The sequence below is a fragment of the Rhynchophorus ferrugineus genome, unplaced genomic scaffold (assembly GCF_030347505.1).
Source record: "Rhynchophorus ferrugineus isolate W39M unplaced genomic scaffold, kcgeb_rfMv2 rfM1, whole genome shotgun sequence".
In the NCBI taxonomy this organism is placed as follows: Eukaryota; Metazoa; Arthropoda; class Insecta; order Coleoptera; family Curculionidae; genus Rhynchophorus; species Rhynchophorus ferrugineus.
Window position 1 is genome coordinate 71,930,713 of NW_027472580.1, and position 14,627 is coordinate 71,945,339.

Consider the following 14,627-nt stretch of genomic DNA (forward strand, 5'->3'; position numbering starts at 1 on the left):
GATGGACGAGACTAAGTAATGGTCAATGGGCTTTCCTATATAAGTACCAAGTCACTGTACAGGCATATTTTGAGTTAGGTGGTAACGACTAGTAATAATATATTAGCAAGTTTTAAAAAATAATAAAAAATATACCTATCATAATAAAATATTTTTTATGTTTTCTTTGTGAATTAAAATAGCATATGTTATGGTTTGCATTTATATCATTATTTTGTTAGGTTGAATATTAGAATGAGTAATATATCAATGGACTAACTTAAACATACCTGTTAATAAAATAAGTCACTATAATAGGTGAGATAAAAATACAAATTCCTTAAGATACGGAGGCAATAGTTTTAAATTGTTATAATTAAATATGTTTAATACAGTTCCTCTATTTGCAAATAACCAAATAGATTAACAAGTAGTGTGAGTTATTAAATCTCACTTTCGCTTAATGAAAGGCAGCTATTTTCAGCAGTTTTATATGAAAATTCAGTGAAAAAGTGTAGTGATGGAAAGTCAAATGGAAAAGTGTATACTGTATGCAAACATATACTCGTATCAAATCAGAACGTTACTTTAATCTTAAGTTTGTATATCTTTTTACTTTTTACACTTATTATTTTAGAGTAATTTAATATCTAATTGCTAGACCCAGATGTTATGTAAATGAAGGTGAGAGTGGTGCGACAGCAGCAATAGAAAGAACAGACATCTCGTTATTCAACAAATCAGTAATGGAATGTGAATACATTAACCGCAAAATACACATCAATGTCAAATTTTAATGTCTTTGCCTTTTAATGTGTGTAGCTATCGGGAAAGAGTCCAATAAAATAACAATTTTGGTTTACATTTTTGTTTTTTGGTAAGATTCGCCTGTATGTTTTTTTATTACTAGTCAGAATAAATCAAGTTGCTACTGGTGGGTATAATTACTACATATAATTAATATAACAATTTAGGGGACATTCTAAAAATATTAAGTTGTTTATTTTCATTTTACAATGTTTAGAAGTAATTTCGGCTTTTCTAATACATGACTCTAGAGTCGCATATTTCTAGTAGTACTTATTCAATGAAGTCATATATGGCTCATTTATAAGGTAACAGTTAGATTTTTATTTCAATTAATAGTTATACTTAATACTTAGATTAGATTATCTCATATAAAAGATAATGCCATTGGTTTACTCAGTAGAACGTTATTAAGTTCTGAACATGGAAATTCTAGGCCATTTGCTCATATATTGTTTTTTTCCTTCTGTAAAGGGATCATTTACTATTTAGGAAAAATGACCAATAAGACTGGCAACAGTAAAATTGAATAAACCGAATTTCCATTTGCAATTTCTGATCAAAATACATGCAAACATAAAACTATAAAAATAATTAAACGAATAGTTCATTTTAAATTTGGAAAAAAATGTTAAATTAGTGTTATTGTTCATAGTATATAGTAAAAACATGTTATATAAACATATGCGCTATTAATAATGTATCATGTGCATTTAATAGTAATATATTGTAATTAATGAAAACTGATGATGCCGGAATATTTAAAAAAATCATTTAAATATAGGAAGAAAATTAATTTATTAGTGAGACAAATCAATGTTGAAAAATTTAAAATGTATTTATTAGAGCGAAGTTTGAGGTCTTTTGAGACCACCCAAGAGTTGAGCATCTTCTTAACCACGTTTAAGCCATTTAATAAGGACTGGTGAAAAATGGACGAGAGGATATATTTAAAAATTAAATAATGAACTGCTGCAACATTAACTCTATTCGCCGATTTAGCTTATCAGATCACTAATAAAACATGCCCGTTATTTTTCTGAGCTTACTGATCATTCAATAATACTTTGTTTTTATGACTTAACGTTCTCGACCAAGTTTACGTCTGTACCAAAATAATAAAATGTAACCTTATTAGTATAGCTATTTAGCTACTTAATAAGTATTAGTTATTTTGTATTAGCATATATATATTTTTTTTCTTTTTTTAATTTAATTATGAATCAAGTAAGGGTCATTTGATGAGAATGTTTATATTACTTCTTTAAATTATTAAGCATTTAAATTTAAATTAGCAGTCTGGAGATGATACGCATATATTGTTATTAAATGCAACATTATTTCTGACATAACTGAAAGAAGTTGTCGAATAGTGGTTTAAGAGCTTAGATCAGTGAATTAGAAACAAAAAACATATCGAAATGAAGACGCAGATTCACACCGGATTATCATGAGAGATTGATATAAATCAAGTCAAGCACTGAGTACAGATTGTAAAATGTGAAGTAAAAATTTGCTAAAATTATTCATATCGCCCTCTAACTTCCTCCGAAGAAAAATATCCCGTCTAAACGAAAATAATATGGACTTGAACTAAGCTATTGTTGAAGAAATCAATGCCTAGGCTCATCTTTTTTGTACGGAATTCATCTATAGGGTAGAATACAATTTTTACTGTTTATAGAGAAATATTACTTTTAGAGTAAATATTTGAGGTTTGAATAAAATAGTAAAATGAGTAAACAAGAATATTTACGTCTTGTATCTATTTTAGTATAACAATAAGGTGATCATTTATTGTTATACTAAAAAGTATAAAATATCAAAAAAATTAAGGCTAATAAAAAAGTTATTTATATATCTATCTATATATCATATATTATTTATTTTCTTAGTTGTAGTAGGAACAAATGCCAATTTTGATAATTTTGAAAAAGATACAGAAATACTAATAAAGTGTTATACTCTTATTTCTCGATTTTGAAGAAAACTGGGTGAAAAAAAATGTTTGTTTCACATTAGGTATTTTTTGTGAATTATACCGTTAGGAGGAAAGGTGTCTAGTATTCTATATTATGTTAATTATATGGAAATGTGTTATTTCGCTAATAATAAAGCCGGATATGACCGGATAAAGAACATTGAGATGCTATCTGGTCATGTAGTCCGTACGCATATAAATGGAATAGAAATCGTAAATATTTCAACGTATCAATACATAAGCGTCATTTGAAAAGGTATCAAAACTAAATATGACCGAGAAAATAGTGTTTGTTCGGTACTCTCAAATGAAAGATAACTGATAAGAAATAAACAGTACATTCAACAGTCATTGAATAATAAATGGTTTAGTAGAAATTGTACTACATTTTCTTGTAACACGCCGAAATATACATTTTCTTGTAACACGCCGAAATATATTCATAATATGAATTGTTAATATATTACATACAACATTTAAAAAAATTTGTTATATTATTTTCTATCCTGTAGGTAAATGTGTCATGTTTAATACAAACATAAAGGTAAATAATTATAGGTGCTGATTAAAAGTAACTAAGTAATGACTAAACTGTTAAGAAGGTATTATATATTATTCCTTGCATTTCTAGTCTTCCATCTGAACTCTTTCTGTGATGAAAAAGCTCCTGGGGAATTTAAAAAAACTAATAAAATAAATATAGTCTTGGCAGATAACCGCTCCAGGATGAATTGTGTGAAGGTCGTTTAAAACCCGATATAATAAGTAAGATCGTCACGCGATATACCTTGAGATTGTGGCATCCTTAGGTTTTAATATGACCATTGTCTGACGATTTAGCCGTAAAATATCATTAAAAATGTATTCCTGTTGAATCCCGTATGATCTGACAAATATTAAAAAAAAGACTTGTGTTGATTTGTGTAAGAACATATTAAAAATATATTCATGTGTCTATAATTCAAAGAGGCTGATCTATAATACAATTATAAAGCCAATTTGGACCTATGGGGTGCAAATATGGGATTGCATTAAAAATTCAAATCAACTAGTCATACAACGCTGTCAAAACAAGGTTCTTCGATTGATTACCAATGCCTATCGCTATATAACCAACGAGGAACTGCACGATGACCTGGAAATCAAATGGATTTGCGAATTTATCCAAGATTTCGCCTTGAAACACGAAAGAAGATTACTAAATCATACTAACGTGGAAGCAATACAACTGCTGGACAACGCGCAGGATGTCAGGAGATTCAAGCGAACAAAACCATACGAACTTGTACAAAGTTTATACATTTAGTGTAAACTATAGCTATAAGTTAATAATTAATAAATAATTATAATTTTATAATTAAGGAATACATATTGATGTATTTTCTCGCACTCGTCTTGCTTGTTAATTAATCCAAGTACATAGGAAAAGAAGTAATAAATTAATTGTAAATTAAGATTGTACTAAGCATATCTAATAAAGATGTTACAAAAAATGGGTCTATAATGTTGTGGGCAATAATGCATACAAACATATGATCCTTAAACAAAACCGAAATTTATTATATCGGCCTTCCAAGACGTGTTAAACCTAACAAAAGTTGTCTTCGTTATTACTGAACACGTAGCGACTATTTATTTGCCAGAAATCTTCGAAGAAATTGAGAAAAAGTTTATGAAGACGCGAATCATTCTTCATCATGACCATGCAAGCGCGCTAACATTGGCTTAGACAATAACCTATTTGACTGGCCAAAATATCGAATTGATGGATCATCGTGATTATGTACAGTTCTGATTTGGTACCCGATGACCTTTTTACTCTGCACATTAAAGACAAAAATTACGTTGTCAACGATTTTCGACAGTTCAAGAGTCAGTTGAAACATTCAACGTGTGTTTTATAGTCATCTCAATCGGATTGAGATTGATTTGATTGTTGATTTTACTGAATTTTGAATTTTTTGAAAAACAACTTTTGATCAATATTTGTTTCTTTAATTACTAGACCAGAAACATAAATAGCCATCATATTCGTCCCAAGAGGTCAGAATTTAATATCGCATCGCTCTGAACGACTGATAAGCCAGAAGGCGGTATGACTGGTGAGTAAACTGATTCCGGCAGAACTTCCCATTCGAGTGAACAGTGTGTTCACTCTTCACAGAGTGTTGTGTTGTGGCATTCAAGATAATGACTTTTCGCTTGTTACTCGCTATTTCCAGACTTTTTTGCAACAGTACGTCGTTCAATTTATTCAGTTGGTGTTGATGGGTGGCTTTCCTGAAGTAACCTATAGCTCTATGCGCTTGTTTTGGTACTTTTTCATCGCCAATAGCAATACGTCATATGAAATTTTTTCTTTGTTGTCCGGAAAGCTTAGAAATGACATTTTCAGAGAATTCGTGTGATAGTCATTTTCTTTCCTTTTAGATCCTTTCAATAGGGAGTTTTCGAAACTCATATTACATTTGTTTGCTATTAAAAAACTCATTAGAATTACAATTACTGTGCATTCTATTTAAATAGTTGAAATACTTTGTTTGTTTGTGCATTATTTCGTAGCACACACGAGTGAGGCTACTTCGGAGATAATTTAAGTGTTTTAAGAATGTAATTCTTAAGTGTTACAATTAATGAAAATATTTAGGAACAGACTAGTATTGGGCGCAATAAAAGTTACGCGTATTATAATAATTTTTAATTGTATAATATATTGGCAGATAGTGTAATATTGTAATAATTGTGTACGTTATCAAATTCGATAGCACAGATATTTGTCTTAACCAAGCCTTTTAATAATCATAGGTGCTGTATGCACCTTGAAACTCTATTTAGATCAATTTTCCACTTCGAAATGAAGAGGTAATACCTGCTGTATGAGATATTTTGCTGGTCTTCCAGAAAATCTATATGGTGGCTGCTGTAAGTATATTAAAATTGTAGCCTCATTTGTTTACTTAATCAAAAGTTATTATGGTATGAAAATGGCGATTCTAGAAGGTAATTTTCGTTAAATTTGGTTTTTTCGCCATAATTTCGTGGACTTTATGGTGATGAAAGTTTAAGGAACTCCAATGTCAGAATAATTGTGTTTTTGTTTTTGAAGATAAACTTCGCCCTAATGAATCAGTTGTTAAAAAAGTAGAGGAGTGGAAATTCTTAATAATATCGATATATTATATTTCCATATGAATTAACAGTACAACATTTTATAGACCATGTTTTCACTTGCTGAAGCGAAACGAAATCAAAGTATTTTTGAAACAAATGATTACTAGTGACAAATGGATTGTATGGCGTATGGCAATAACAATGTCGATTTGTATTAACGCGAAGGAAGGTCATTCCATGAAATGTTTAGTGCGATTTGAAAGGAATTGTTCATTACGAACTATTCGAATCTAGAAATATTACTAATTATTTACTGTCAACGATTTTAAACTCATAATTGATCAATAAACAAAGGCGCTGTCTTCCATCATGACAGTAATAGATCATACACACTTTTAGTAGCCAGGCCAAAATTAAGAGATATTGTTTGAGAAGATTTTATACATTCGCTCCATAGCCCAAACCTTAAAACAAACCCTGCCCGACTCTCATTTGTTCCAGCCTCCATAAAATTCCTTTAATCCAGAAATTCAGAAAGTTTTCCAGAAATGTTCGGGGATAACAAACCTGTTACCTCCTCTGCTCTCTGCAATACCAACAGACTCACAATCTCCATCAAACGCTTATTGTACAAGATGTTAATACGTCTCGTTTTCCTTTATGGATCTAACGTCTATTTCAAATTTGTAACCTCAAACCAGGTTCGAACTGCTTCAAGGTTTTCAAAATAAGCTTCTAAAGAGAATTATTAACGCTACATGGTTTGCCATAAATGATCAAAGTCATACATAAACTGATACCTCAAACATCGAATACTTTATGTACCACCACAAACAACATCTCAGTTCCAGATCTTCCGAGAATGCACTCATTCGCGACCTGGTTGATATGTGTTCTTTTAAACTTCTTTCGTCGTTGAAGCTCTTATTTTTTCCCTACACGACACTACTCCGTCGTATTTTAACTCAAATTTACGGAACAATAGTTAATATACTAGTTAGATTTCGCTGGGCCTTCCTGCCCCATAATAGCTGCCCGGTCGACGGGTTCCATATTCCCAAATTAAACTGTAGTAGTGATCTCTAGTGCTCAGTTGCGAGGAGATTGGTTTAGTGTCATGGTAACCCCAGAACCAGTCCCATATAACCTAGTAAAACTTGTCACTCCTGGTCGGGTATGCATCAGGTTTTACAAGCCTCAGAAGTTCTATGGTGATGGAGTTATGGTTTGACCAAAAAGGAGCAAAATATCAATAATCAAAACAGATATCATTGATTAGTGTTTGATATTTATATGAATAATTTCGCTATGAAAAGACGACAGTTATTTTTCCTTAATCCAATATATGTAAAATAAATTATTATATAAATTATTTTCTTAAATCACAATAAAATTAATAGATATGTTATATAATATACAAAAACCTTATTGATTCTTTGAGTCTCTTCTGAAAATGAATGTAAGCTCAAAATTATCCATTTTAAAATTGTCTCCAAAATATTAGATCCTAAAAACACTGTTTACAACACAAAGTCAAAATGACTTCCTTCTTGAATTAGAGATGAATTAAATAATGCATAACATTTCGTAACTTCTATATCTTCACGCTTAAAACTCAAACATAAATAATTAAAATAAATATTTACTTATTAAATTAGTAAATAAACATTTCATTAGTTAATACAATTATTACTGGTCTGATTACTGAAAATTGTATAGTACAGATTATGATAAGCTCCAATTATATATTTTAGCTACAATAAAATTTAAATAAACCTTTGCTAATTTTTCAAATACATATCCTACATTAACGCTAAATATGAGCGTAAAACAATAAAACCAAACGTTTTGATGTATAGAACATCATGAAATGTGAGGATATGAGCAATAGTGGAAATAACTAATAGGCTTCAATTACACGGAATAGTCACGTACATAATTTGAACGAAATCTCAACTTAATTTTCAATTAAAAGTCCTACTGTGATGTTAAATATTGTTACAGGAATAAAAATAACCTTTGAAATTAACTCTTAATACCTAAATTATTGTGGTTCCATATAGAACATGATTTACAGGCAATAAATGTCTATATCGCAGAATAATAATAATCATAAATATAATGAGATAATAGTCTAAATTAGATAAACGATATTAAAACATAAATATTTTATATAGGGTAGTTCAATTTGACGAAAATGTCAACCACCATTTTTAGTACACCCTTAATATTATTATACAGACGTTATATAAAATAATAGAAATATTTTGACAAAACAAAATTTAACATAATCGATAAATATGTAAATAAATAACAAAATAATAACATATCTCTACAGTACTGGGATATATATATATATATATATATATATATATATATATATATATATATATATATATATATATATATATATATATATAAATTACACTTCTACATTTACCTAGTATTTTTGTAGATAAAATTCATTCACAAAATTAAATAAAGATGTCTCACTATTAAAAAAAGTTTTATTAATTTTACCTGCCATAACTGATAACTTCCTTTTTATTAGTCAAAAAATAATTAATTGACTATTCCTCCACTTTCATTTAAATCTGTTTGTATTCCATAATACTCCACTGAATACAATAACAAACGAAGAAACCGACTGATATCCAATCAAAATGTGAGAAAAAATGGCAAGCCGCTGCGCAAAGATTCACTAAACAGTTCACTGTTATGCTAGGCTTAGTTTTTAAATGGGTATGGTAGATCGGGGATATAACAAGCGTGCATTCACGTATATACGGAAAAGAATGGGAACAAAAGGGGCTCCACTGTACGTGTACGAACAACGCGGGCACAGCGATCAATACGGCCGTACGTATTGTTTGTGGGAGCGCGTTAAAATTTTGAATTCTCGATCCCCAGTCTGCGCATTACACCTGGCCATGTAAATACTCAATACTTGTGTTTGAATTATGGGTTGCATAACATTACTAGTCTAATATTATTTTATAATTTCGTTAACAAGGTCATACCCAATATTATGTAGCTAATATAATATAATCCAATATAAATATAATACAATCATATAATAAACGTTATTTTGAATTTTGCTTACTAATATTGACAATAATAAAAATTATTGATTTTTTTTGTTAATTATTTAACATATACTCTATATCATATTACCATTAATACTAATTGTTAAACACTAATTAAGTATTATTTCTTAACATAAACTGTTTTATTTTGGATTTAAAAATTCTATTTTTATCATATTTGTCAAACTATTGCCATCTAGTGACGTATCTGATACAGCACATATACAGTTATCTATACTATTATATTTAACTATGAACAAAATTGATGTTGAATTCTACAATTCAAATAAAAAAATAAATGTTGTCAGTTTTTTAGTTTCTATATGTACATATATATATATTTGGACATATTTGGATCAAAGAAAGTTCTAACAGAATTAGAAGAATGTTAAATGCTTTAATCGAGGTCTTCTTAATTTAAATAAATTAAAAACAACTTAAAGTAACCTTCGGAACTAGATCAGGTTTTAGCAACAAATTGGAATTTGTAGTAAAGTTTAAAATAGTAAAATAGTAAAATTTAAAATAATGTTAATCATTATTATCATTATTATTTAATATATTTTAGAGTTTCCTTTAACAACTAGGGTTTATGTGGAATGGACTATGCAGGTTTCGAACCCGTAGCGCCTTTACCACTGCGTCAATCAAGCCGGAACTTAATATATTTTTATATTATCTTTTACTTATTGACAAGAATATAATAAAAAGGAATATCTTTTTTAATAGTCAGCCAATAATATTTTTTTTAATTATGCTTTTTTAATATATTTTAAAGTTTCCTTTTACCAACGAGGGTTTATTTGGACTAGTCCTACAGTTTAACGTATATATATATATATATATATATATATATATATATATATATATATATATATACACACATATATATATATATATATATATATATATATATATATATATATATATATATATATATATGATATATGATATACACCAATATTCATATTTAATTTTAAATCTATCGAATATTAATATAGTATGCATTCAAGATATTTAACAAGGAATCAACGAACAACAGGATTAATCTGTTAGATTATCTATATACAAACATTCATGCCGCCTACTATCTCAATACAGAGACCTAGATAATATTTTCCCGTTTTCAAAGTAGTTCAGCAATTAAATATAGTATGTTATATTGTTCATAAAAATATTCTAAAATAGATTGTAGATTATTTAATATAACCACAATACATTTTGTAAACTATTCTTAATATTATTGTTAGGAACAGTAACTTAATAATAACGCAGTTTATGTCAATATATCAAGTTACATAGAATATATTTTATCCAATTAGTGTAAACTTTTAATATCCTTTAAAATTAAACTTTATTTATTCATGTAAAGCTGTTGGATAAATTTTTAATTAATAAAGATTTACTGCGAATACCTCATCCACCGATAACTTCAGACTGACATCTTTTTGGATTGGCCAGTGACCAACATCATCTAAATTGGAATCAGGCTTACTAAGAAGACAATTTTGAGTTAAATTTTTTACCATTTGCCTCGAAATAAATGCAGATATCTGCGTGTAGAGGGCGATTTGGACTTTTTTGGCAGCTCATCCAACAGAGTCTATATGGTCTAAATATGTTGTTGTTAAGGTAAGTGTATTATACAGTGGTTTTAAAAATTCGTGTGGTGTCATTAAAATAGGATTGGTTCGGCAGTAATGTCGTTGTTTTTCCCATTAAAATAAAATAGTTTTTAAGTAATTAAAAAGTTGTGTTTCAAACCCTATGCGTTTCCTAAATTGTGCAGTAGGTAGCATTCAGAGGAGATCAAAAGTTTTCATTTGAATTCATTCAATTAAACGGAATCAAATTATCTATCAAGAAAAGAAGGCGGGTTGACGCTGAAATGACAATCGTTCCGCAGTTACTCGAAGCATTTCTTTAAATAGTTTAAATTAAATTTTAAAAAATAGTGGAGTTTATGCAAAACGAACAATGAAGGTGCTCAAAGAGATTTGCTTATGCATTATGTTCTTTCATTTTCTTTTTTTAATTATTATGAAGCCGAGTCCTAAGACACTTTCTTTGTTGAAATTTGAGTTTATTGTTTAATCAGTTTGGTGGTAATCTATAGACAAAATTAATTTTCCTAAATCTTAATACTGGATACTGGATTCATCACTTTATCACTCTTTAGTCTATGGTTTTAATTGAGATGCTGAATCCTGAGTGTTTCTTTTATCCAAAGAGGTAAAAAGACGCAAATACCTCACCCATTACGCATCATTTTTGCACAACGTTTTGAAACCCATAATTTGTTCTATATTTAAAAGTACTTTTTTGAAATGACAGATCGACCCAACACATTTACCATTTTGGAATGGTTATATTTGTCTATTTTTAAACAAGAAGGAACACAACTTTAAAAACTAATTGACAGATCGAAATGGAATTGTGGTTATGTTATATTTTGCTTATTAATTGTTATATTAGTAAACTAGCATCAAAATTGTATTTCTACTGTTGACTAAAATATCGTTGTCCTATATCCTATGTATGTCCCTATATCGTTGACTAAATACTTCCACAAGTTAATTGAATAACCTAATGTTTATTACTAACATAATGGCAACGAATTGATTGAAAAATGACAAAGAAACTTAACTGATGATCTTAATTAGCTATTAAATTAATTAATATTAGTACAATTCATATTTTAAGTATAGTGTGGCAGTAAAGTGATATGATAATAGAATAGATGAAGATATAGAAAGTGATAGGATAAGTGCTTTTTTAAGGATTATTATTATATTTATTAGATTTAAATTAGTTTGGCAATACGTAATTTAAAATTGTTTAATGGGCTGTTTAGTTTCATAAAAATGTTACGCGGTAAAATATGTTAATATTCCTTCTTATGTCTCCTCAATCCTTCTTCAGTATTTAATCCCCTCATTCGTCATCAATATGTGTGTGAATTTATCGACTTTTTAACAATTGGCCGGTTAGAGTAAAATTCATCTTTTCCTGGAATATCGAAATTTTCAGAACGAAAACAAACAAACCAATTCTGACATTGGTATTCTTTTCAATCACTCGATATCTTTGCGCTGAATTTTTACTTTTTCGGAAATAAAGCAAGATGAGATGAAAATTTACCCTATAACAGGTGGGGCAAAAGACCCGCTACCATTTTGATTGCGCGCCATCTTGGTTATGTCACGTTTAGCTCAGTTTTGCTTTAACCATTGTGTTGTATAGACATCCAAATTTTATTATGAATGATCTTAGTAGAAGGACTCTAGAATATTCTATGGATAATTATTACTAGATATATGTAAAGCCATATAATATAGGGGAACTCTAAATTACTTTTTCACTAACCTAATATATAATTATTGTCTTAAATATCGCCCAGTTTAGTAATGAAATATATTATATATACTATTTATAATTCCTTCGAAAAGCAATACATTTATTAATCTATTTTTTTGGATACGAACAGGAATTAACTCATAATAAGAGCTGGTATTAATCTAATCTAATAGCTCTAGACTGAACTTAAGGAAGAAAATGTACTACGACATTTATATAACTGAAGATGTTTATTTTTAAATAATCTAACTTCAAGAAAGTCCTAATCGTTTAAAAATATATGATTTTTTCGGCAGTATTCTGAATAATTAAAATAATAGTTTTATAACTCGATAACGATTAATTTATTTAGTGATGTTTCTATAAATATTATAGTATAAATTAAGTATTACTAATATCTCCTATTAACAGATTATTGAAAAATGCATATTCGACTCTAAAAAAAAAGACGTCGACTTTAAAATTTGTATTTTGATCACGGATTACCTTCTAATCAATATTGCATAATTAATATTGTAATATCGCACTTATAATGTATATATTCTATATTTCTCCAGATTAAATTGCAGTACATATAAAATTTATCTGAGTTAAGCTACAATTGTTATAAAATAGAAAACTATTAATCTAGTTAACCATGAAAAACAAATGGTTATTTATTAAATAGTGCAGTCACATATCCCTGTCGGTTTTGTTGATGAAATTTCAATGAATAGTGTTTGCGGAATGATATACGATGAAATTATCATTAAATAAGAGTCTGTCATTGAAGAAATTAAATTTTCATGATACTATTTGCGCTATTTGTTCTTACGTACGCGAAGGTTGTTATTTATAATACTGAATGTATTGTTTTTCAAAACATTGAAAATTAATGTAAATAACACTAAAACAGGCATTTTTAAATCACGTAATTTGTTATTTTAACGTACCGGAATAAAATAATTAGGTGCCAAATCAGGATTGTATGGCGGATGATTCAACTATATTACGGCCAATTAATTTTTTTTAATCCTTTTCTTAAGATTTACTTTTCTTAAGTCCCATATTGTCGATTTCTATTTTGTTTCAGACTTATCCGTAATTCGTCCCCTGTATAGAATGTCCCCTGCTTTTGATGCATTCCGAACATATTGTTTTAATATTTGCTTGCATCAATCAAGGTAGTTGTTTTTTGAGCATTTGTCATTATGGCAGTCTGCATAGATATCTTACGGTATATCTTTTGTCAGTCTCGCATTATAAGATCACGTACAATATCGATATTATTTGGCGCAACAACCGACGATGTTTCAATTTATCTACGCTTGGTATCCTTATCCTGAATTCAGATTTTGTGTGTTACTTAGTCTCCATGTTCTCTAGGAAATTTACCACCTGTGGTAATGGGTAAATTCCATATAAAGAGAGAGTGGTTGATGGATTTTGGGACATTTGGGACTGCTGGTTATATAACAATATGCCATTGTGTTGAAGAGATTGGACCAACGTCTAGTATAGTAGAGCTTTGGCAGGAACGTGGAGTTTTTATTTTCGCTTTAATTTCTGGAAATTAAAAGGGAAATATAAGTATCAGTATGAAGAAGTTATGTATTAATGTTTGGAAATCTCACACTACATTTTATAGGTGGCAAATAATTTTAATGGTGCTGTAACTGCATTTTATATTAAAAAGTAGCTGGTGTCAATAGCATTGGAAATATTACTGCAATGAAGAAGATGGTGGAAGAGGACAGTCGAGTTAGTTACATCATAATAGAGTCCAAATTGAAGACTAGATCTTCACAAAATATTTTTACATTTGATGAAGGGATGTAAGTTTGTTTGTAACCCCTTATTTAACAGTTAAAAACCTGGAAATTGTCAACAAAGTTTAGATATAAAATAACATAATATATTGTAGCGACCTTGAGGCATGTCGAATTTTACATCGTGGAATAACAGTCTACAAAATACCCAGAAATATAATCCCAGATGTTGAACACGGGCTGGGTGCCAGCAGCGCCAACTAGTACCCGATAACGAATAGCTGGCAACCCCGAGACGTTTATCTGGGATGTTATTGAAGGGTATTTCCATTCATTCAGTGCTCAACCATCGTTTGGTTTAGACGTGCCACCATCGACTGCCCAAGCCTCGTCTCCAGGTAACACCGCTGCCATCCGTTTTATTTAATTGTATTTTTAACATTTCTTTATATAGCCAATAAATAACGGCCACAATGTAAACACCACTGTTTCATTTCGTTTTACCTCCATTCACCGAGCCACATCATTTACCCTTAAACATAAAATATCAAAATGTTA

At 29.2% G+C, this 14,627-nt stretch overlaps 1 protein-coding gene across 1 annotated transcript in view; it reads right to left on the reverse strand.

Annotated features, from left to right (window-relative positions):
• The window catches only part of Septin4 (Septin 4), a 58,198-nt gene extending 49,657 nt beyond the window's left edge, over positions 1 to 8,541 (reverse strand). Inside the window, exon 1 of the mRNA XM_076409723.1 lies at positions 8,399 to 8,541. Coding sequence (XP_076265838.1) covers positions 8,399 to 8,405 — 7 coding nt within the window. The 5' untranslated portion in view covers positions 8,406 to 8,541. The remainder of the gene's footprint in view (positions 1 to 8,398) is intronic.
• Positions 8,542 to 14,627: the final 6,086 nt, after the last annotated feature.